A 24,962-nucleotide genomic window follows, 5' to 3' on the forward strand; every position below is an offset into this window, starting at 1 on the left:
ATCCAGTATCTCCCAGCCCCATATTTACCTATCATTCCCACTCTAGCATCCAGTATCTCGCAGACCCATGTTTACCTATCATACCCACGCTAGCATCCAGTATCTCGCAGACCCATGTTTACCTATCATACCCACGCTAGCATCCAGTATCTCCCAGACCCATATTTACCTATCATACCCACTATAGCATCCAGTATCTCGCAGACCCATGTTTACCTATCATACCCACGCTAGCATCCAGTATCTCCCAGACCCATGTTTACCTATCATACACACGCTAGCATCCAGTATCTCCCAGACCCATGTTTACCTGTCATACCCACTCTAGCATCCAGTATCTCCCAGACCCATGTTTTCCTATCATACACACGCTAGCATCCAGTATCTCCCAGACCCATGTTTACCTATCATACCCACGCTAGCATCCAGTATCTCCCAGACCCATGTTTACCTATCATACCCACGCTATCATCCAGTATCTCTCAGACCCATGTTTACCTATCATACCCACGCTAGCATCCAGTATCTCGCAGACCCATGTTTACCTATCATACCCACGCTAGCATCCAGTATCTCCCAGACCCATGTTTACCTATCATACCCACTCTAGCATCCAGTATCTCCCAGACCCATGTTTACCTATCATACCCACTCTAGCATCCAGTATCTCCCAGACCCATGTTTACCTATCATACCCACGCTAGCATCTAGTATCTCCCAGACCCATGTTTACCTATCATACCCACGCTAGCATCCAGTATCTCCCAGCCCCATATTTACCTATCATACCCACTCTAGCATCCAGTATCTCGCAGACCCATGTTTACCTATCATACCCACGCTAGCATCCAGTATCTCCCAGACCCATGTTTACCTATCATACACACGCTAGCATCCAGTATCTCCCAGACCCATGTTTACCTATCATACCCACTCTAGCATCCAGTATCTCGCAGACTCATGTTTACCTATCATACCCACGCTATCATCCAGTATCTCCCAGACCCATGTTTACCTATCATACCCACGCTAGCATCCAGTATCTCCCAGACCCATGTTTACCTATCATACCCACGCTAGCATCCAGTATCTCTCAGACCCATGTTTACCTATCATACCCACTCTAGCATCCAGTACCTCCCAGACCCATGTTTACCTATCATACCCACGCTAGCATCCAGTATCTCCCAGACCCATGTTTACCTATCATACCCAAGCTAGCATCTAGTATCTCTAGTTCAAGGGCATCTAATATATTCATAGACAGGCGAGATTTGGGAAAGTTCAGACTGAACTAAGACTGTCAGTCACGGCGACTTAGTAATACGACTGATGGAAACTGTTTAACTACGACACGCTTAGCTGAGGATAAAGATCACTCTCTCTCTCTCTCTCTCTCTCTCTCTCTCTCTCTCTCTCTCTCTCTCTCTCTCTCTCTCTCTCTCTCTCTCTCTCATGTGTACACGAGCGTGTCTGTGTATGCGTGTGTGTACGTGCGTGTATATTGTGTGTATGCATGGGTGTATATATATACATTTTTCATTAATAATAATGAATTGATTTACGGGAGAGAGAAATCTCAAGGATACTGAGTTTATTATACCAGAAGGTAGACCTTGATGGTCGGTGGAGGGTGGGAGCGGTCGGGAATGTTGGTTGGGAATAGTCGGGAGTGGTCGGGAATGGTTGGTCGGGAATAGTCTGGAGTGGTTGGGAGTGGTCGAGAGTGATCAGGAGTAGTCGTAAAATGCCAGACCTGGCTTCATACATGAAACCAGGGCTGGCACTGAATGAGGTCAGATCAGGTACCGTACGAGGCCATGTTAGGCACTGTATGAAGCCAGGTCAGGCACTGCATGAGGCCAGATCAGGGACATATGAGATCAGGCGCCGTACGAGGCCATTTCAAACGCCGTACGAGGTCAGGTCAGGAACTGTACGACACCATGTCAGGCACTGTGGTCGTTTGGGACGACCATCGTGGTTGAGGGATTGTTTAACCAAGAATTTACACACACATACTTGGGCTGGTTGACTACCTTCACACACACACACACACACACACACACACACACACACACACGTGTAAATTATAATATCCTCTGTAAATGGTAAAAAATATAAAGAATCTTATTTACAAATGACCTCAAATTTACAGGTAGCTGAGAACCAAATACAGACACGTTTGGAATGCTAACAGCCTGATTACTCAGAAAGGGGCAGTTAGTGGTCGGAGGATCGAGCCTGCATAACTCCTTGCCTTGTGTGACTCACCCGGGTTTATTGCTCCCTGTTTTATGTTGTTCCAGAACCGACAGAGATGTTGTCTAATGCTGTCTTCAGTTTGTTCAACACAAATAATGCGAGTCATATGTTTCTCTTTCTTTTCTCCCTCTCTCTCTCTCTCTCACTCTCTCTCTCTCTCTCTCTCTCTCTCTCTCTCTCTCTCTCTCTCTCTCTCTCTCTCTCTCTCTCTCTCTCTCTCTCTCTCTCTCTCTCTCTCTCTCTCTCTCTCTCTCTCTCTCGGCAACACAGCATCATCACAACACACCAACATCAACACAGCACAATACCTATGGTGTAGCTTACTGGTACTTGGGTCGTGAGGTCGTTCACCTGAGCTGAAACCATATGGTCGTCTTGCTGTGAGTCCATGAGTCAGGTCGTCAAGCTTATATTAGGTTCGTTGATTGCAGCTCCTCGGGTCGTTCAACTGAAGTTGTTTCAACCCAAGATTATCAAGAACATATATACTCTGAGAGGTGCATCTTTCTGAGTGCATATACACTGAGAGGTGTATGTTTCTCAGTGTATATACGAGACTACACCACGCTGCCATCCCCCAACATCATCATAAAAAGTCAGGTGTTGTTGTGGGGTGGCAGTGAGGTGTAGTCTCGTCCTTATATACCTTCCTGTTAACCTTTTATTTTTAAAGTTCCTTGATAATGTGAGAAGTCACGAAAGCGCTTGGAATTTCACTGTTTTTTCACAATGGTTGTTCTGTGTGTATCTGTCAGTGTATATACACTCAGAATTTCCTTTAATTCCTGTTGATATGACTTAAAGTATTGTTAACGGTGGTATAGATGTGAAAAGCAGCCGTAATGACCCTCGTGTAGTAGACAGCCTTTAAACCCACAGATTTTGTGGAAACAAAATCTGTTTAGCGTGTAGCATTGTTAGAATGAGTTGTAAATAAGAGAAGTAGAATGTAGACTCAGGGAAAACTAACTCATTCTTCTCTACTCACTGTTACTGATTTACTCATTCTCTCTGTCTTTACGTGTTGATCTCTATCTCTTTCTTCACTCTATCACTCTTTCCTTCCGTTCTCTGTATTCCTTACGTCGTCTAATAACTCCTCTCCAAAATGGAGTAAGTAACAGTGAGTAACAATGAGTTGAGGTGAGTAAAATTAAGTTTACATTATTATTGTCTAGGATTTTCGCCCCAACGATATTAAACTAATTTCCAGATTAGCTTTACCAATTACAAGCCAACAATAATCTGAGGTAATAACTGCTGATAATATCTGCTTAAGAGGGTAATAACTGCGGGTAATAACTTCTTGAGAATTGATGTAACATCGTGAAGATGGTGGGAAATTATAGCCGGAAGTCGTGAACCGGAAGTGACCACTTATCGGCGTTTAACTGAGGGAATGTGAAGTGTGTTGTGCCGGCCGTCTGGTGCCTGCTGGGGGGTCGAGGCGCAGCCACTGGTCCAGCCTCTTACACCGGACCGGTAGTGTTGATTCTTGACGATTTTTCTCTGTTATACTGAATTATGAAACTGTCAGATTTACTCATAAAACTGTCAGATTTACTCACAAAACTGTCAGATTTACTCACAAAACTGTCAGATTTACTCACAAAACTGTCAGATTTACTCACAAAACCGTCAGATTTACTCACAAAACTGCCAGATTTACTCACAAAACCGTCAGATTTACTCACAAAACTGTCAGATTTACTCACAAAATTGTCAGATTTACTCACAAAACTATCAGATTTACTCATAGAACTGTTAGATTTATTCATAAAACTGTCAGATTTACTCACAAAATTGTCAGATTTACTCACAAAACTGTCAGATTTACTCACAAAACTGTCAGATTTACTCACAAAACTGTCAGATTTACTCATGGAACTGTTAGATTTATTCATAAAACTGTCAGATTTACTCACAAAACTGTCAGATTTACTCACAAAACTGTCAGATTTACTCACAAAATTGTCAGATTTACTCACAAAACTGCCAGATTTACTCACAAAACCGTCAGATTTACTCACAAAACTGTCAGATTTACTCACAAAATTGTCAGATTTACTCACAAAACTGTCAGATTTACTCATAGAACTGTTAGATTTATTCATAAAACTGTCAGATTTACTCACAAAACTGTCAGATTTACTCACAAAACTGTCAGATTTACTCACAAAACTGTCAGATTTACTCACAAAACTGTCAGATTTACTCACAAAACTGTCAGATTTACTCACATAACTGTCATATTTTATTCAAATGTGAGTCTATCCACGGTCTTCCAAAACTGGATTTGAAAAAAAAACTGATTTTGTTTTACTTTCACTTATATCTCTTTCGTTTTTGTACTTACCATGATAAACAATCTGTCGAAAGTTGGTGATTAAGAGACTTGTGGAACATCTGCGTAGCAGACTTCCTCAGGTAGGAGAATTAAAGATCTCCACGTGTTGTACATGTGTTTTATTCATCGACCTTTTAATGTTGTTGAGTATCTCGTATGTCGTGATCGTGGTTCACCTATAGTTCTTCACCATGTCAAATAATTTTTGGTTAAGTTGCTACGGTTGAACCTCACAGTGTATTACTCTCAGCTACGGATGTGTCCTTGCAAATCTTTGTACTTTCTCAGGCTTTTGCTCGTGGTTGATCAGGCATGTGCTCCAGGCTGGTGCTACACACTCAGGTATATGCTCCAGGCTGGTGCTACACACTCAGGTATATGCTCCAGGCTGGTGCTACACACTCAGGTATACGCTTCAGGCTGGTGCTACACACTCAGGTATATGCTCCAGGCTGGTGCTACACACTCAGGTATACGCTTCAGGCTGGTGCTACACACTCAGGTATATGCTCCAGGCTGGTGCTACACACTCAGGTATATGCTCCAGGCTGGTGCTACACACTCAGGTATATGCTTCAGGCTGGTGCTACACACTCAGGTATATGCTCCAGGCTGGTGCTACACACTCAGGTATATGCTCCAGGCTGGTGCTACACACTCAGGTATATGCTCCAGGCTGGTGCTACACACTCAGGTATATGCTTTAGGCTGGTGCTACACACTCAGGCATATGCTCCAGTCTGGTGTTACACACTCAGGTATATGTTCCAGGCTGGTGCTACACACTCAGGTATATGCTCCAGGCTGGTGCTACACACTCAGGTATATGCTCCAGGCTGGTGCTACACACTCAGGTATATGCTTCAGGCTGGTGCTACACACTCAGGTATATGCTCCAGGCTGGTGCTAAACACTCAGGTATATGCTCTAGGCTGGTGCTACACACTCAGATATATGCTCCAGGCCGGTGCTACACACTCAGGTATATGCTCCAGGGTGGCGCTACACACTCAGGTATATGCTCCAGGCTGGTGCTACACACTCAGGTATATGCTCCAGGCTGGTGCTACACACTCAGGTATATGCTCCAGGCTGGTGCTACACACTCAGGTATATGCTCCAGGCTGGTGCTACACACTCAGGTATATGCTTCAGGCTGGTGCTACACACTCAGGTATATGCTCCAGGCTGGTGCTACACACTCAGGTATATGCTCCAGGCTGGTGCTACACACTCAGGTATATGCTCCAGGCTGGTGCTACACACTCAGGTATATGCTCCAGGCTGGTGCTACACACTCAGGTATATGCTTCAGGCTGGTGTTACACACTCAGGTATATGCTCCAGGCTGGTGCTACACACTCAGGTATATGCTTCAGGCTGGTGCTACACACTCGGGTATATGCTCCAGGCTGGTGCTACACACTCAGGTATATGCTTCAGGCTGGTGCTACACACTCAGGTATATGCTCCAGGCTGGTGCTACACACTCAGGTATATGCTCCAGGCTGGTGCTACACACTCAGGTATATGCTCCAGGCTGGTGCTACACACTCATGTATATGCTCCAGGCTGGTGCTACACACTCAGGTATATGCTCCAGGCTGGTGCTACACACTCATGTATATGCTCCAGGCTGGTGGTACACACTCAGGTATATGCTCCAGGCTGGTGCTACACACTCAGGTATATGCTCCAGGCTGGTGGTACACACTCATGTATATGCTCCAGGCTGGTGCTACACACTCAGGTATATGCTCCAGGCTGGTGCTACACACTCAGGTATATGCTCCAGGCTGGTGCTACACACTCAGGTATATGCTCCAGGCTGGTGCTACACACTCAGGTATATGCTCCAGGCTGGTGCTACACACTCAGGTATGTGCTCCAGGCTGGTGCTACACACTCAGGTATATGCTCCAGGCTGGTGCTACACACTCATGTATATGCTCCAGGCTGTTGCTACACACTCAGGTATATGCTCCAGGCTGGTGCTACACACTCAGGTATATGCTCCAGGCTGGTGCTACACACTCAGGTATATGCTCCAGGCTGGTGCTACACACTCAGGTATATGCTCCAGGCTGGTGCTACACACTCAGGTATATGCTCCAGGCTGGTGCTACACACTCAGGTATATGCTCCAGGCTGGTGCTACACACTCAGGTATATGCTCCAGGCTGGTGCTACACACTCAGGTATATGCTCCAGGCTGGTGCTACACACTCATGTATATGCTCCAGGCTGTTGCTACACACTCAGGTATATGCTCCAGGCTGGTGCTACACACTCAGGTATATGCTCCAGGCTGGTGCTACACACTCAGGTATATGCTCCAGGCTGGTGCTACACACTCAGGTATATGCTCCAGGCTGGTGCTACACACTCAGGTATATGCTCCAGGCTGGTGCTACACACTCAGGTATATGCTCCAGGCTGGTGCTACACACTCAGGTATATGCTCCAGGCTGGTGCTACACACTCAGATGATTGGCCTAACACATACTCTCTTAACAATCACTGTGATGTAGTGAAGGCAGTGTCAGCTGTACTAGTAACGCGTGAAATGCTCTCACACAAACCAATCACATTCTTCTACATTAAACTAGATTGGGTTAGGTTAGATTATCTTAGGGTAGCGTTGGTTGAGGTTAGAAATAGATTAGATTAGATACGATTACAGTCAGTGTACGATATTTTAGATTAATTTAGATTAGGTTAGGATGGGCTGAGTTGAATTAAGTGAGGATGAATTGTGTTGGGTCAGAATAGGCTTAATACGCACACATAAAAAATGTATATTTAGTCACAAATCAACAAATTTATGTAAACGGCTACGACACGTCTGGCAAGGCGGTGACTCAGGGATTACATGTAACGTGCGAATGTAGACGCCTTTCACTGGTAGTGTGGGGAGAGAGGTTTAATTGTCTTATGTCAGGTGAGGCTCATTGATCACTGTCTGTCCTTTTGTCTCTGTCTGTGTGAGGATGTTCCTGTCTCTCCTGTCTGTTTCAGTCTGTTTGTATGTTTGTTACTCTCAATAGTTGTAGTTAGCAGTCTATCTGTCTATTCGTCTCTCTCTCTCTCTCTCTCTCTCTCTCTCTCTCTCTCTCTCTCTCTCTCTCTCTCTCTCTCTCTCTCTCTCTCTCTCTCTCTCTCTCTCTCTCTCTCCAGTAGATTAACCTTTAAAATAAACCAAAATACAAAAAACATACACTGAGACATACATACAGTTATACACTCAGACAAGTATACAAACAAGACATACAGACATACAGACATACATCCAGAGAGTGATACACTGAGCCACGGATCACTAGATAATACATAATTATTTACACACAAACTTAAGACCATTGAAACCACACCATGTCTCCACTAACACCAGAATATTATTATAGTTGGTGGTGAAATCGTAAAGAAAACAATTGCACTGAGATTTATTGACGTTGAGATGTATTGTGTTATATATTTCACCCTTGTTTGAGTTATTGTGCTCGTGTGTGTGTGTGTGTGTGTGTGTGTGTGTGTGTGTGTGTGTGTGTGTGTGTGTGTGTGTGTGTGTGTGTGTGTGTGTGTCACCTTTTTAGGTGTGCGGGAGGGGTTGAATTCCAGCTCCTGGAGTGGTGGTGGTCTTGGTCCCTGGCTTCTCGCGGTGCTGCTAGTATAATAATTGTTTGGTTTGAATGAAAAAATACCGATATTAGGCAACGTTTCGCTCTAGCTTGAGCGAAACGTTATCTAATAAAGTCTCGCTGTGCTAAAGTGGAGCTTTTATTACCCTCTTCTTGCAATACTTGGCTCGCTATCTTGTTCCACTTGTTCGTTCTCCTTACACTGAAAGACTTTTTATGACGCTACCATGGCTAGTTGCAATTATTTAACTTTTAGTTTCAGGTTGTTGTGGTATACAGGGGCACGTGACAGCTTACACCGTATCGAACCCTTCCAGCTGCGTCGTCTCGCTCTTGTTGTTGTGGTATACAGGGGCACGTAACAGCTTACGCCGCATCGAGCCCTTCCAGCTGCCTCCCTTCGTTCTCATCCCTCTCATGGTCTGTCTTTACAGGCTTGTCCTAAGAAGAAATTCGTGATGATACTTTTCCTTTAATTAATATAACTGCTTGTACATACGTGTCTTCCTATTGGTATCATTATACCCTGTAGAGTCAATTGTCTATACCCTCGGGTATGATGTCGTGGCTTTATCTCTCTAAGGTCTTTTTTAAGTGATGACTGATGAAGCTCTATTGTAGTCATCTTTATTTTATCAACTGCGAATATTAGAAAGGTCTCTGGTACGTTATTTAAACGCACACACACACACACACACACACACACACACACACACACACACACACACACACACACACACACACAGAACAGAGGACTTGTAAAGACCTCAGCATAAGATTTCAAAATAGCATCACAACTGAGCAGGAACCACAGTGAGAGAAACAGTCCCTTTGAAAATAAGGAAGACACCCACTTACGAAACATGTAAACACATCCAGCAGAGACACACACACATATATCAGAGACAAGGCAACCAGGCACCCAACCCATAACCTTGAGAAATGAAAGAGAAAAGGCAAAAAAAAACTTAAGAAAGCCACGTCTGTAAGAACAAAGAGCAAGTCACTGGACACGAAGAATGCTAATGACACCCCAGAGACAGCCAATATGCTGCCAATATTCAAAGGAGATATATAAAAGATATTAAGTGGCCAAGTAGAGACAAGTATCCCTGACATAAATACCATCTAAGGTGCTCAACAAAATATTTAGAGAGATTTAAAGAAATACTTATAGGGAAGAATTTTATTTAAGCAAATGTGTTACGGTAACTGGCAATTTTTATTAGATACAAATTTTGATTTTTTTTTCCTCTAGAGGTTGACAATTTTAGGCAGAATAAAGAAGGTTGAGTTGGTTAATATTATAATAAAAATAAAAATTATTATTATTATTATTATTATTATTATTATTATTATTATTATTATTATTATTATTATTATTATTATTATTATTATTATTATTATTATTATTATCATTATTATAATCAGTAGTAGTAGTATTAGTATAATTATAATAATAATAATAATTGTTATTATTATTATTATTACGGTTTTCTAGATGAATGGTTCAGAGAACCGACATGTTGATAAATTAGACACATGTGCAACTCTTGGGTATCTTTATTGAGGAAACGTTTCGCCACACAGTGTCTTCATCAGTCCATACAAAGGAGAAACTTATTATTACTTTTGTTTAACAAGATAAATATTCATGTTAATTAATACACCTTTAATTAAAGCGGAAATAATGAAGCAGTAAGAGAGAAGTAGATCATGTCAATGGACGGATACATTCAGATGTAGAACTCTGGAATCTTGCGCTAGCGTCAGATGATGGGCGTCGGAACATTGCGTCGTCGGCGGCGTCTGGTGACGAGCGTACCTGCGTCTGAATGCGGCCGACTGGAGCTCAGTTTTCACACGGTAATGATGGTGGGTAATGGAATGCATTTTATGATGTGTCATTTCTCTCTCTCTCTCTCTCTCTCTCTCTCTCTCTCTCTCTCTCTCTCTCTCTCTCTTTCTCTCATCCTATATGGGCCGTAGGATCTATACAGGATGAGGGGTTCTCACCTGTATCCTTCACCCTGGTTACTCCTGGCTTCCTGGTTCCTGTATCCAGGTGACACATAAATCCTCTCACAGTTTATATATATATATATATATATATATATATATATATATATATATATATATATATATATATATATATATATATATATATATATATATATATATATATATATATATATATATATTCTTTAATGTATCACCCAGTTCATCATTTTTTTATAATATTTTGATTTTATCGGCATATTTCAGATATCCGTATACGTACATCATTTTTTTGATGGCCACTCTGGTGTTGCGAAGTTCTTAGTTCATTATTTAATTAATTGCAAAATCATTCAGACATACTTATTAAGAGAGCTTAAAATACCTGTCATGTAGTGATTAGACACTCACACAGCTATGACTCGACCCCTGCAATCACAGTTAGGTGAGTACACACACACACACACACACACACACACACACACACACACACACACACACACACACACACACACACACACACACACACACACACACACACACACATACACACACACACAAATACACACACACACTCTCTCTCAAACATTTCTCTTTCTCAGTATTTTTGAAACTAGAAGCTGTTACAAATACCAGCTCAGTTGTTATCGTACTCAGCTCAGTTGTTATCGTACTCAGCTCACTTCGAAATCGTTGTCATGGCAATATCACTATTATAATTCCGAATTTCTTCTGTGTTAAGTTGCATCTACACAGGATATTGGGTGAAGCTAGAACCTGCTGTCTTTATATTGTGAAAGTACTGTCTGAATGTTCATTCATAGTGTGATGTCTTTAAGTGTGAGATAACTGGTGACTGCCCGTCTTGGGGTATAATACCTGCCTTCAGGGCGCTGAGTACATATGTCATTAATCTTTTCGGTGAATTTCCCACACTAAAAGACGGTCGAGCCTTCAAAACTCCTTGCGCTGACTAGCCTCAAGAACCATTGTATTGGAGGGGCTTCTAAACTGTCGTGTGTGTGTATGTATATATATATATATATATATATATATATATATATATATATATATATATATATATATATATATATATATATATATATATATATATATGTATATATACACACACACTTCCATTGGTCCCTCCATCTAACTGGTGACATACTGCACAATCGCTAATACACAAGTCATATCACAAGTCATACCACGAGATATAGACTGAATGCTCAAGGTAATTGCCATGACCTGAGCAACACTGTCAACATGCTGCTCTGCAACATAGCCAACATGCTGGTCCGCAACATAACTCACATGAGGTACTACCAACTCCAAGGGCAATGAACACACATGAGAACATCATGACTCTTTACTGACGACAGTGTGTGTGTGTGTGTGTGTGTGTGTGTGTGTGTGTGTGTGTGTGTGTGTGTGTGTGTGTGTGTGTGTGTGTGTGTGTGTGTGTGTGTGTGTGTGTGTGTGTGCGTGTGTGTGTGTGTTTAACCAGGGTGACTGATTACTGATACAAGCTATAAACTTAAATAAACTAGAATCAAGAGTGTTTGTCGCGAGGCAGGAGAACTAGTGGTTAACACTATTTAAATCACGGAAGATGACCTCCTTATCGGAATTCCGAGACCAAAATTTCACTGCCTATGCGACTCAACAAACATGGAAGGGTTCAACCAGTGGCTGAGAAGTGGGGTCCAAGAGCTGGAGCTCGACCAACACAGGTGAACCCACAGGTATCAGTTCCTTCTTGCCTTCTTTCCCCCCTCTTTCCCTAACTCACCTTCCCCTCTCTCTTCACATCTTTCATCCCCCCCTCCTTCAGTGCACACATAGATGTTCACATACACGCAAGAATGCGCAGACACACACACACACACACACACACACACACGGATACGCACACACACACACACTTCCACGGTGCCACACACACACAGTGATTCGACCTTCCCAATACAAGCCTCGTCACACCCACCTATATATACCAGCCAGATTGCAGTTTATCCTCAGTTTCTTGCTTGCTACCGTTGAAAGAACTCCCCTTTTAAGGTAAATATTATATATATATATATATATATATATATATATATATATATATATATATATATATATATATATAAATATATATATAATAAAAATAGGTGAAGGAAAAACGATAAATTTTCAAGAAAAATTCCATTGACTGCTTTAAATTAGCATAGGCCTAAGCCTTTTTCTCGAATACTAATTTTGTATAAATTGAGTTCATGAACTCGAGTCAAAATTAAAAAAAAAAGGGTTTAAAAAATATTATTTATTGTACTGACGTCAGCAGTCATAATACTTTGTCAAGTTCTAATTTATTATTATTATTATTATTATTATTATTATTATTATTATTATTATTATTATTATTATTATTATTATTATTATTATTTTAAAATTGAAAATTTTTAATCATGCAAATTCTAAATGTCTATTATTAAATTTTTGAGCATTCATGTTTTAGTAAAAAAAAGGGAAAAAGAATAACTTCTCAGAAACTGATAAATAACCAAATTTTCACTATTAACCCACAAACTGGAACTGAAAACTGGACAAGACGTTTCGGTCCTCCTATAGGATTAATCACTCCAGGACGGACCGATACATCGTCCTATTTTTATTGCCAATCTGTGGTTTTATTGATGAGATTCTCTATATTAGATTTCAAAAGGCTACTGGCTGGAGAACTGTCTCATCAAACAAGATATTGGTCATGTGTCTAATTCATCAATTCATTGGTCATGTGTCTAATTCATCAAATCATTGGTCATGTGTCTAATTCATCAATTCATTGGTCGTGTCTAATTCAGGTATTGGTCATGTGTTTAATTCATCAATGTATTGTAGGTTCGTAGTGAATTGTTCCTGTCAGGGAATTGTAATTTTTTATGCCCTTTTTTCGCAGATGATGTGGGCTTATGGTCGCTTGGTGCTAGTGGTGGTGGTTCTGGTAGCTATGGCCACAGCCGAACCTGAAGCGAAGGCTGATCCCAAGGCTGAGGCAAAGGCTGATCCCAAGGCCGAGGCAAAGGCTGATCCCAAGGCTGATCCCAAGGCCGATCCCAAGGCTGAAGCTTTACCCGAAGCCTCGCCAGAGGCCGTAGCGGAAGCTAAGGCTGAGGCGGACCCTGGCTACCCAGCTCCCTGCTACCCTGAGACCAAGTATATCCAGGCTTACAAGACTCAAGTGGCTCATGTAAGTGACTCTTCCAGCGAGAGGATTGTTGTCCAGGGAGAGAATTGTTGCTCATGTAGTCATGGGAGGAAGGGGAAGAACGGGGAGCCTTTAAACCATTTCACACAACGCCTGGGGAGTAGGATGTAAACAGGATTGATCTAAGAAACAGGAGACTATCTCTTCTAGGTACAAAGCAGCAGAGACCCCTGGGATAATTTACTTTCCTTCAGGTTAGATATATACACTGCGTTTAGGTTATTAGGTAGAAGAACACAACTGCACTAATGCGACATTTTATTGTGGCAACGTTTCGCTCTCCACGAATTTTGTCCAGCCTTTTACCCAATATGCTGTGGGTAATTCTACTAACTTCATTTACAATTTATGTATAGGTATTACACAGGGATTCCAACACATACAAAAGCATGAACATAACTTTCCGTGTATATATACACACTTTTTGCAGAGTAATATCACGTCCAGTTAAAACATTTTTTGTTGGATTCTCACGTCAGTGAAGCATAACTCTGTTGCCTCAACTAATAACTAAGAAATAACTAACTCCAATATATCCTAACTCAGAGGCATAGAAACAGAGGTAAGACCCAGCATAATACGAATAATTATGTAAGCATACGAAGGATCACTACAAGATGTCTACTGGCCCGTGCTAGGCAGGTCCCTCATTAATTGAACCATTTTTTAATCAGTTCATATATTTGTCTTGCATATTTTTTAAAGCTTCCTAAAGTTTTAGATTTAATGACCAACAAGGCAAAGTGTTTCCCTCATCTGTAACCCTATTGAGTGTCAGTAACAATGGATAATGTTTGAAGGAAACAAGTTACAACACCACAGTAGAATCCCAAACAAGAAAAAAAAATCCTTCTTTGAAAGGGCAATTGAGACTAGTTACAACACTACAGTAGAATCCCAAAAATCCTTCCTTGAAAGGGCAGTTGAGGCTAATTACAACACTACAGCAGAATGCCTAACAAGCCACTACTAGGGAATTGCTTGTTTTGCCCATCTCTCGTTGCTATTGTCTGGTTCAATAGCAAACACAGTTCGAACTTACGCACAAATTGGTAGCAAAATATCGTCCAATTTCTCATTCCACTCTGTGGTTTCCTTGTAGATTTGAAGTCAGTTTTCCCCAACAGTATATTTGTCTTATATTTCTAATCACCAGGACGGGAAGCAAAGGCTAATTAACTACTATAATCTTTCATGGTTTTTTTCAATGACTTTCATATTCTCTAATGTTTTTTTTTAATCTTTATTTAATGTATTGTTTATATGTACCGATTTTTTCTAGGTTATACTTGTGTAAATAATATTTTTTTGTTATTCTTTGCAGTATCCAGTGTACGAGACGGTGTACAATAAGCAGATCGTTCCCACTACCCTCTACAAGACAAACTACCAGACTTTGTACCAGACCAAGTACCAGACGCAGTACGTGCCCAAGTATGTCACCGAAGTAGTCTATAAGACCCAAGTTAATTACGTCACTAAGTACCAGACCAACTACCAAACTCAGTACCATACACAGTACGTCACTGTTCCTCAGTATGTCCCCACGTACGTCACTGACACCCACTACCAGACTAAGTACCACACCCAGGTACAGTACCAGACCTTTTACAAGACCGAGTACACACCCCAGTACGTAACCAAAACCAAAGTACAGTACCAGACCCAGTACCACACTCAAGCAGTTCCCCAATACGTGACTGTCGTCCAGGAACTAGTCGGCTACAAGACAGTTTGTCCCAAACCAGTCTACGGGTACCACTAAAACCTCATAAGGACCGTGTTTTAAGCTCTCAAGATCTACAGACTTCTCTCTTCCCACTAACTACAGACTAACACGTATTGCTCGATCATTAACGTTACCACACAGAAGACAATTTTCCTTCATTAAGCCTACAGTCCTCCAACCGGACCTATTATACTGGCCCACTACGGTACAAAGATGGAAGTCAAAATGCACCAATAGGTTCGAAAGGTTCTACTGGCTTGGGTGCGAGTCTTTGAGAACCATGGTTCTCGGATGTTGAAAGATGAGGTAGAGAGCGAACCAAGAAGTCTCGTTGCCCGTACGTCTGTCTAATCTCCTGCCTCGCCGCCCTGGGTTACGTACGTCTGTCTTATCTCCTGCCTCGCCGCCCTGGGTTACGTACGTCTGTCTTATCTCCTGCCTCGCCGCCCTGGGTTACGGAAATTTGTCTTACATTGTATAGTTCCTTGGAGTTCCTGTGCATTCCTGAGGCTAAATTGATTGTTTGGTTAATCGGGCTTAAAGCTCATCGATTTAAAGCTCATTGAACAAGTCATTAAGGCTATAAATAACCTCTTCACCACCAGTCAAGGATATTTTAATCCCTAAAATAGGGACCAAAGTCTCTCAGTGTATATACAATGAGAGATAAACATCTCTCGATGTTTATATTTTGAGTACAGATTCCTTTGGCCTCTGGCGATGCATACAATCAAATCATCTTTCTATTTTTTTTTGTACAGACTAATCATATAAATATATTGTATAGTATTATATTTTTTAATATTTCTATCATATAAAAAATATTTATTTTAGGTCTTTCTTGACGCTACGAATGATTTAGTGAACGCTTAAAACAATTATGCTTAATTCTCTTCGGAATGCTGAAACTGATTATTTTTTGGTGAACGCAAAAAAATGCTTAATTCTGTAATGAATGCTAAAAATGCTGAACACTTTTTTAAAGAGATATTTTTTATACCCAAATAATGCATTATACATTTGCTACTTTATTACTACTGTATTTAACTACTGTATTTACATACACAGACACTCCTATATTATTTATTTTTATACATGTATGTGTAACCCTTGAGCATGTTACTATGGAAACAAAAATAAAAAAAAAACTAACTCTGTACAGCCTAGGTATACGAATGTAAAACCAGACGAATAAAAATATATCTGAATTGAATAAATATATTTATTGATAACCATTTCAATTACTGATTGGAGACAGAAAAAATTAACGATATATATATATATATATATATATATATATATATATATATATATATATATATATATATATATATATATATATATATATATATATATATATATATATATATATATATATATATATATATATATATATACATACAATGTTTATCATTCAGTGTACGATATATACACAGAAATATATTTATCAAGTATCTCAGGTATATATACAGATCAGTATTTTGGATCTTTAATTGTATATACACCGAGAAGTATGTATCTCTCAGTATATCTGTCTTTCTATCTATCTATCTATATAAGTATATATATATATATATATATATATATATATATATATATATATATATATATATATATATATATATATATATATATATATATATATACATATATACATACATAATATATATATATTTATATATATATATATATATATATATATATATATATATATATATATATATATATATATATATATATATATAGATAGATAGATAGATAGATAGATAGATAGATAGATAGATAGTTAGATAGATAGATAGATACTGATGGTTATTTCCCAGTGTATATGCACCGAAAAGCGCATATACACTGGGAAATAACCAAGTATATGTCCCTATATGCACCGAAAAGTGCATATACACCTTTGTGTATAAAAGCCCAGAGATAAGTATCTATTAGTACACAAACACTGAGAGTTGTATATCTGTCAGTATGCATACACTGAGAGCTTATTTCAGTAACATATTTTGCACATGCAGTCATGACAGTGCATGTGAAAACCTGGAGTCATAATGACGGAGATACAGTCAGTGTACACACACTCTAACATGGCGGATGCGCGCTGAAATATACACGTGTACCTCTGTATTGTTGTCTTTAGTACAGTTTAAGAGAGACATAGTAGTAGTTTGAAGAGTTTCTGACTTCATTAGTTAGCTTATTAGGTTTAAAACTTACCTACTACACAAGGGTCATTAAGGCTACCTGGTTGGTTAATGGGGTTTAAAGTCTATCTACTACACTAGGGTCTTTAAGGCTACCTGGTTGGTTAATGGGGTTTAAAGTCTATCTACTACACTAGGGTCTTTAAGGCTACCTGGTTGGTTAATGGGGTTTAAAGTCTATCTACTACACTAGGGTCTTTAAGGCTACCTGGTTGGTTAATGGGGTTTAAAGTCTATCTACTACACGAGGGTCATTAAGGCTGCTTATTACGTGTATACCTTCAGCCAAGACCACTTTAATACTTATAATAGTTATTAAAGTATACTCCCAGTGTATATACAGTGAGAAATGTATACACTGAGAAGCATATACAGCCTTGTGTGTCAGTCTACTGAATCTCAAGTTTATAAGTCAACCTTAGCAATAAAATCTATTAAAAATATACGTAAAAATCGCATGATTATTTATATTGAAAATTTTTCCACAATTTCACCCCTTAACCACCTATAGTTAATAATTTCAGGATCCACAAATCACTCCGAGATTGATGTATTTGTAATAAGCATTGACCTGCGTGCACTTAATTCAAGCTTCACACGTGACAAATGATTTTTTTCTTAGTTTTGCGCAAAAAAATATTCGACTCCAATTTTCTTATTTCCAGGCATGAAGGCTGATTTATCATGAATAGGGACTGGTATTTCTCCCCCCCCCCCTATTTTAACTGTTACGTAATTGTGTGTGTGGGGGGAGGCTGAATGAAGAGGGGCTGAATCAAGAGGGGGTGAATCAAGAGGGTGTGAATCAAGAGGGGGTGAATCAAGAGGGGGTGAATCGAGAGGGGTGAATCAAGAGGGGGTGAATCAAGAAGGGCTGAATGAAGAGGGGTGAATCAAGAGGGGGTGAATCAAGAGGGGCTGAATGAAGAGGGGTGAATCAAGAGGGAGTGAATCAAGAGGGGTGAATCAAGAGGGGCTGAATGAAGAGGGGTGAATCAAGAGGGGGTGAATCAAGAGGGGCTGAATGAAGAGGGGTGAATCAAGAGGGAGTGAATCAAGAGGGGGTGAATCAAGAGGGGGTGAATCGAGAGGGGGTGAATCAAGAGGGGGTGAATCGAGAGGGGGTGAATCAAGAGGGGGTGAATCAAGAGGGGGTGAATCAAGAGGGGGTGAATCAATAGCGGGTGAATCGAGAGAGAGTGAATCAAGAGGGGGTAAATCAAGAGGGGGTGAATCAAGAGGGGGTGAATCGAGAGGGGGTGAATCAAGAGGGGGTGAATCAAGAGGGGGTGAATCGAGAGGGGGTGAATCAAGAGGGGGTGAATCGAGAGAGGGTGAATCAAGAGGGGGTGAATCAAGAGCGGCTGTATCAAGAGGCATTACTAAAGTACCGAAGCCTTCAAGCAACAGGAGCAACAATAACCTTCCAGGGATACACATTACCAACGTCACCAACATCGTGACTTTCCCACGCAGTTCACCTTTGCAGTCACCAATATGTTGCTATATGTTTCTATGTTTTACACGGCTTGCAAAAATTATGTTGCACCTTTGTAGTAAAAGATTTTTGGCAGTTATGCTGCTAACTTACACAGTTTATACTTTTTACTTATATATATATATATATATATATATATATATATATATATATATATATATATATATATATATATATATATATATATATATATATATATATATATATATATATATATATATCACATTACATATCTGAGATAGGAATGCTAATAAAAAAATGATAAAATAATTTGATAAATATAATTATTAAGTCATTATTATTATTATTATTGTTATTAAGTACTGAACTTATTTGCATGTTAGTCTCGATCCTCCGCCAGTTTCTGACCAGCCAGGTTGTTTGTAATCGTTTCAGTACCCCCTTAAAGTTCCTTGAAAGCAATAAATACGTCGGAAGAATTTTGCAGGAATACGGAGATGGCAAGTCTCGTTCTAGGAAATACCTTGAAGGGAAGGGTAGACTGCTTTTTTCCTAGACTGTAAGAAATCAGGCGACATAGTACCATACAGGATACTAACACATAAACTGAAAGGTGGAGTTGGTGTTAAGGTGATAAAGTTGGATTCAGGAATAGGTTGGTAATAGAAGGCACAGGGGTAAGAGAGGAGGTGTGGTAGCTGGCACAGATGAAGAGTGGGGCTCCCCAAGGATCAGTGTTTGGGTCCCTCCTGTTCCTGATGTATGTAAATGACTTTCTAAGTTTGGATATAGAAAGACTTTCCTCTAGATTATTAACTCTAGAGCCTATTGGGTTAAATAACCTTCTAGGATTAACGGGAGAGAGTTAATATCCCAGTATAACTCAACACTTTCCTTGAATTATTTATTCAGGTGAGTTAATAATTCAGGATAACCAGGGATTATTAACCCTTGAGGGTTAATAACCCAAGATATTGCACCCGACACGTCTTTGTTTCGGAAATAAATCACTACAAATATGAAGGAAAAACTAAGAAAAATCAACATATGTGAGCCTGGAACATGTACACATACATGTGTTTGAAGATATGTGGCATTAACTGTGTGTGTGTGTACTCACCTAGTTGTGGTTGCGGTTGCAGGGGTCGAGTCACAGCTCCTGGCTGTGTGTGTGTGTGTGTGTGTGTGTGTGTGTGTGTGTGTGTGTGTGTGTGTGTGTGTGTGTGTGTGTGTGTGTGTGTGTGTGTGTGTGTGTGTGTGTGTGTGTGTGTGTGTGTGTGTGTGTGTGTGTGTGTTTGTAAACCTGGAAATTCCTTCTGTTAAGCACATCTTGAAGAGCCAACACGTACCATTGTACTCTCTTCTGATGCGCTAAACCCATTCGGTTCATCAACGAAGGGGGGAGTTAGTGAGCAGGCTCGATACTCCGGACTACAATCTTAAGCTAATATACCAGAGAGCAGAAAGACCTTACGAAAAGCAGATAAGGTCAACATAAGCGAGAGGCAGCGGCGCGTGGCAGACAGGTATGCATGACACCCAGCAATGCGTGTCATGTGGCACATGGGAGGGCAGGCACTCAACGACGAGTGACACGCAGTGGTGTGGCACTCCCACTCCCCCTACACCCCCCTACCCCCTTCCCTTACACAGACACACACACACCTCCCCTCTCTCCCCCTTTCAACCCCACAGAAAGGGTCGTGTTTGGGGCTATAAATACGGAACCCCGGGTTCAGAGTGTCACCATTCTCTCTCTTACACTCAGAAAGTCACCCACAGCTCAGGTAAAGGATCTGACGTTTCTTCTCGGTTGATTTGTTAAGTTTAAAGCGTATCTACCAGACGAGGGGTCATCATGTTTAAGGTCTGTCTACTAGATGAGGGGTCATTAAGGCTGCCGGTCACCTGTGTACCACCAGAGGGTAAAGATGCTTTCTTAAGGCCATTAAGACATCTTAATTTTTGCATTAAAGTACTAAGAATTTTGAAATCCATAGAATCCTTCATGAATGAGACACATACATATCTTTAAAGTCATTTAGGTGTTGCATATGTGTTTTATTCATCTATAAAGTCACATCCAGGTGTTGCATATGTGTCTTATTCGTCAACTTGCAACATATTATTCAACATTAATGTAATGAAAGAGTATTTGATTCTGTGAGAATTAATATTTTAGGAATGATAAAAGCTCACAGTGTAAGATGAACACAAAGAACAACAGTCAGAGATCTGGAATCACTAGCACATTCACGTGGCCACAGTCAGAAAGGATCCTGATTGTGGAGGATCCTGATTCGATCCTCCAGAAGGGGGATCGAATCTTCATGGTTTTACACGGTTACGTAACACACACACATAGAGGAGGATATATGGCAAGTCGATTTTTCACTGAGATAGGCAAACCTGGTCTTTAAGACCATACTGGTGGACCACCATTACTGAGGTACACAGACTGGTTTTTAAGACCACACTGGTGGACCAACATCACTGAGGTACACAGACCTGGTCTTCAAGACCACAGTGATGGACCAGCGTCACTGAGGTACACAGACTTAGCCTTCAATACCCTACTGGTGGACCAGCACCACTGAGGTACACAGACTTGGTCTTCAAGACCACACACTCGTGGACCAGCATCACTGAGGTACACAAACGTGGTCTTCAAGACCATACTGGTGGACCAGCATCACTGAGGTACGCAGACCTCGTCTTCAAAACCACAGTGATGGACCAGCACCACTGAGGTACACAGACCTGGTCTTCAAGACCACACACTCGTGGACCAGCATCACTGAGGTACACAAACGTGGTCTTCAAGACCATACTGGTGGACCAGCATCACTGAGGTACGCAGACCTCGTCTTCAAAACCACAGTGATGGACCAGCACCACCGAGGTACGCAGACCTGGTCTTCAAGACCACACACTCGTGGACCAGCATCACTGAGGTACACAAACGTGGTCTTCAAGACCATACTGGTGGACCAGCATCACTGAAATACACAGACCTGGTCTTCAAGACCACACTGGTGGACCAACATCATTATAAACGTATAAATAATGATCATTATAATAATGATACACAATATCGACGCTCCCGTATCTTTCGTCGATACATATACTTCATCTTTCTCATATGCGCGAAACGTCTTACTGCAGACAGAAACACAAGTTGCCGAACCAGCTTTTATTGGGACAACATTTCGCTCTGTGTAGAGCTTCAGAAGGTCATGACATGATAAAAGTCAACACAGAGCGAAACGCGACTCCACAAAAGCTCCACACAGTGAGAAACATCGTTCTGCTACTGGTCTCCTTCATATGTCGCATGAGTCGGCACATGAGAACCCCTGGTTGTGGCTGACACATCAGTTGACACATACCACGTCTGACACATAGACTCCGACACACAAGTGTCCTGGTATAACTCAGTTCACATCCAGTGACACAGAGAGAAAAAAAAATTCTTCACGAGCCGCTGAATATAGCAATCTGAAGGAGCTGGGGTGGCGGGTGGGGGTCGAACTGTGGTCTCCTGCTTGCGTGTGAATTCGTCACGCTACCCTCGACCCATGAACAATAAGAAATAACCATTTTCTGAATGTATATGAGAGGGAGGGGTGGAGGGAGGGGAGAAGGGAGGGTAGGAGGGAGGGGAGAAAGGGAGGGTAGGAGGGAGGGGAGAAGGGAGGGTAGGAGGGAGGGGAGAAGAGAGGGTAGGAGGGAGGGGAGAAGGGAGAGGGGATTAAATCAACCAAGATTAACATTGAAGTATTTCTTTAAATTCTCTTATATCCAAATTTATTACTCACTATCGCCCTCATACTCTCTTTCTCTTTCTTTCTTTCTCTCTCTCTCTTTCTCTCTCTCTCTCTCTCTCTCTCTCTCTCTCTCTCTCTCTCTCTCTCTCTCTCTCTCTCTTTTCTCTCTCTCTCTCTCTCTCTCTCTCTCTCTCTCTCTCTCTCTCTCTCTCTCTCTCTCTCTCTCTCTCTCTCTCTCTCTCTCTCTCTCTCTCTCTCTCTCTCTCTCTCTCTACACATACAGGGTTTTACAAGGTTAGGTTAAAAGTTCCTAGCTTTATTTACAGTCTAAGATCTCGTTTGAAATCATCAGCTGATGTCAAATCTCTCTCTCTCTCTCTCTCTCTCTCTCTCTCTCTCTCTCTCTCTCTCTCTCTCTCTCTCTCTCTCTCTCTCTCTCTCTCTCTCTCTCTCTCTCTCTCTCTCTCTCTCTCTCACGTAAATCATTTCTGCTTGATGTGTTCACAACTCGTGACAGACTCGTGTTCACACAGCATGGCAACATCCTTGACACTTGTTCAACTACATTTGTGTAACAGCAAAGTCATCTGTAATTGTGTGTGTGTGTGTGTGTGTGTGTGTGTGTGTGTGTGTGTGTGTGTGGAGTGGCTTAATGGTTCCCTGCTTTTCGACAGACAATGATGTCCGTGACTCGAACCCTGCTGGTGGTAGCGGCAGTAGCAGCAGCGGTACTGGCTGAGGCAGAATACCCAGCACCATGCTACCCCGAGACCATCTATGTCACCCAGTACCAGACGCAGGTCCAGCAGGTCAGTACTGGTACAGGTCCAGGTCAGTACTAGAACAGGTCCAGTAGGTCAGTACTGGGACAGGTCCGGTAGGTCAGTAATGGGACAGATCCAGTAGGTCAGTACTGGGACAGGTCCAGTAGGTCAGTACTGGGACAGGTCCAGCAGGTCAGTACTAGAACAGGTCCAGTCTATTAGTATTTCTATTTTAGTTTTTATTATTATTATTATTATTATTATTATTATTATTATTATTATTATTATTATTATTATTATTATTATTATTATTATTATTATTATTATTATTATTATTATTATTATTATTATTGCTTGCAGGTTCCAGTATATGAGACGGTCTATAAACAGGAGTACATACCCACTACATACTACCACACCCACTTCAACACCCAACACAAGACCCTCCACCACACCCAGTACGTCCCCAAGTACATCACGGACGTGGTCTACAAGACCAACGTCCAGTACGTCACCAAGTACAGCACCCACTACCACACTGCCTACCACACTGACTACGCCACTAAGATCAAGTACATTCCCAAGTACATTACCAAGACCCAGTACCAGACCCAGTACAGGACCGACGTAAAGTACCAGCCCGTCTACGAGACCATCTACAAACCCAAGTACTTCACCAAGACGTACGTGAAGTACCACACGCAGTACGAGACCCAACTGGTCCCCCAGTACTACACGGTGACCAAGACCCATCAGACCTACAAGACAGTGTGTCCCAAACCTGTCTACGGCTACGGCTTCTAAATTTGTGGCTCGACTCCCCTACGCTCACTCGGAGACGACGTGTGTAGATACGCGCGTAGCAGGACAGGCTTCGATTGTAGCAACGTTTCGCTCGGCTTAGAGCTTCGTCGACAACTGACGCAGCACTGCACAGGGCGAAACGTCGACCCGATGAAAGCTTCTTCTGTGTCTTCACCCAAAACAAGATGGCTGATTTTCGAGAAAAAAATATATATATATTTTTGTATAAAAATTTCTCAAGCATTAAGATACACTTTATTGAAAATATTAATAATAAGTCAGAATAAAATTGGGCAAGAATGAGATGACAGTCATTAGCAAAAGAATAAAAATAAATAAAAATTAATAATAATTATGTAAATAATAAAAACATCATCTCAGACTCTGTATAAATATTTATTGCTATCCAGCTTTATTGTAGGATTTATTCTGCTTTATTAATATATTATTTCTGCTTCACGGGTTCTAAGATGTAATTATTTTATATATATATATATACACATATTTAAGTTATATTCTTCAGAGCTGTTTTTTTGTTACCCTCCGGTGATTGGTATGTCAGAAGGCGCTAAACCCGTGTGAGTGCGAGGTGACAGAAGTAGTAACAGCCTGTCGAAGTAGCATATATTAATTTAAATATATGTATATATATATATATATATATATATATATATATATATATATATATATATATATATATATATATATATGCAAGGAATTCGCGAGAGCATGCG

The 24,962-nt window shown here is 40.9% G+C and overlaps 2 protein-coding genes across 2 annotated transcripts; both read left to right on the forward strand.

The window, feature by feature from the left end:
• Window positions 1–12,291: 12,291 nt before the first annotated feature.
• LOC128692223 (uncharacterized) lies at window positions 12,292–16,430 on the forward strand. Its single transcript, XM_053781297.2, has 3 exons — window positions 12,292–12,309; window positions 13,190–13,480; window positions 14,823–16,430. Exons 2-3 carry the CDS (start codon window positions 13,190–13,192, stop codon window positions 15,261–15,263), a joined length of 732 nt encoding a protein of 243 aa, XP_053637272.2. The 5' UTR covers window positions 12,292–12,309; the 3' UTR covers window positions 15,264–16,430.
• Window positions 16,431–20,650: 4,220 nt separating this feature from the next.
• On the forward strand, window positions 20,651–24,721 carry LOC128692214 (adhesive plaque matrix protein-like). The gene is made up of 3 exons (XM_053781288.2): window positions 20,651–20,680; window positions 23,335–23,469; window positions 23,785–24,721. Exons 2-3 carry the CDS (start codon window positions 23,338–23,340, stop codon window positions 24,226–24,228), a joined length of 576 nt encoding a protein of 191 aa, XP_053637263.1. The 5' UTR covers window positions 20,651–20,680; window positions 23,335–23,337; the 3' UTR covers window positions 24,229–24,721.
• The last annotated feature ends 241 nt before the right edge of the window (window positions 24,722–24,962 follow it).

This window comes from Cherax quadricarinatus, chromosome 53, assembly GCF_038502225.1.
Source record: "Cherax quadricarinatus isolate ZL_2023a chromosome 53, ASM3850222v1, whole genome shotgun sequence".
Taxonomy (NCBI): domain Eukaryota; kingdom Metazoa; phylum Arthropoda; class Malacostraca; order Decapoda; family Parastacidae; genus Cherax; species Cherax quadricarinatus.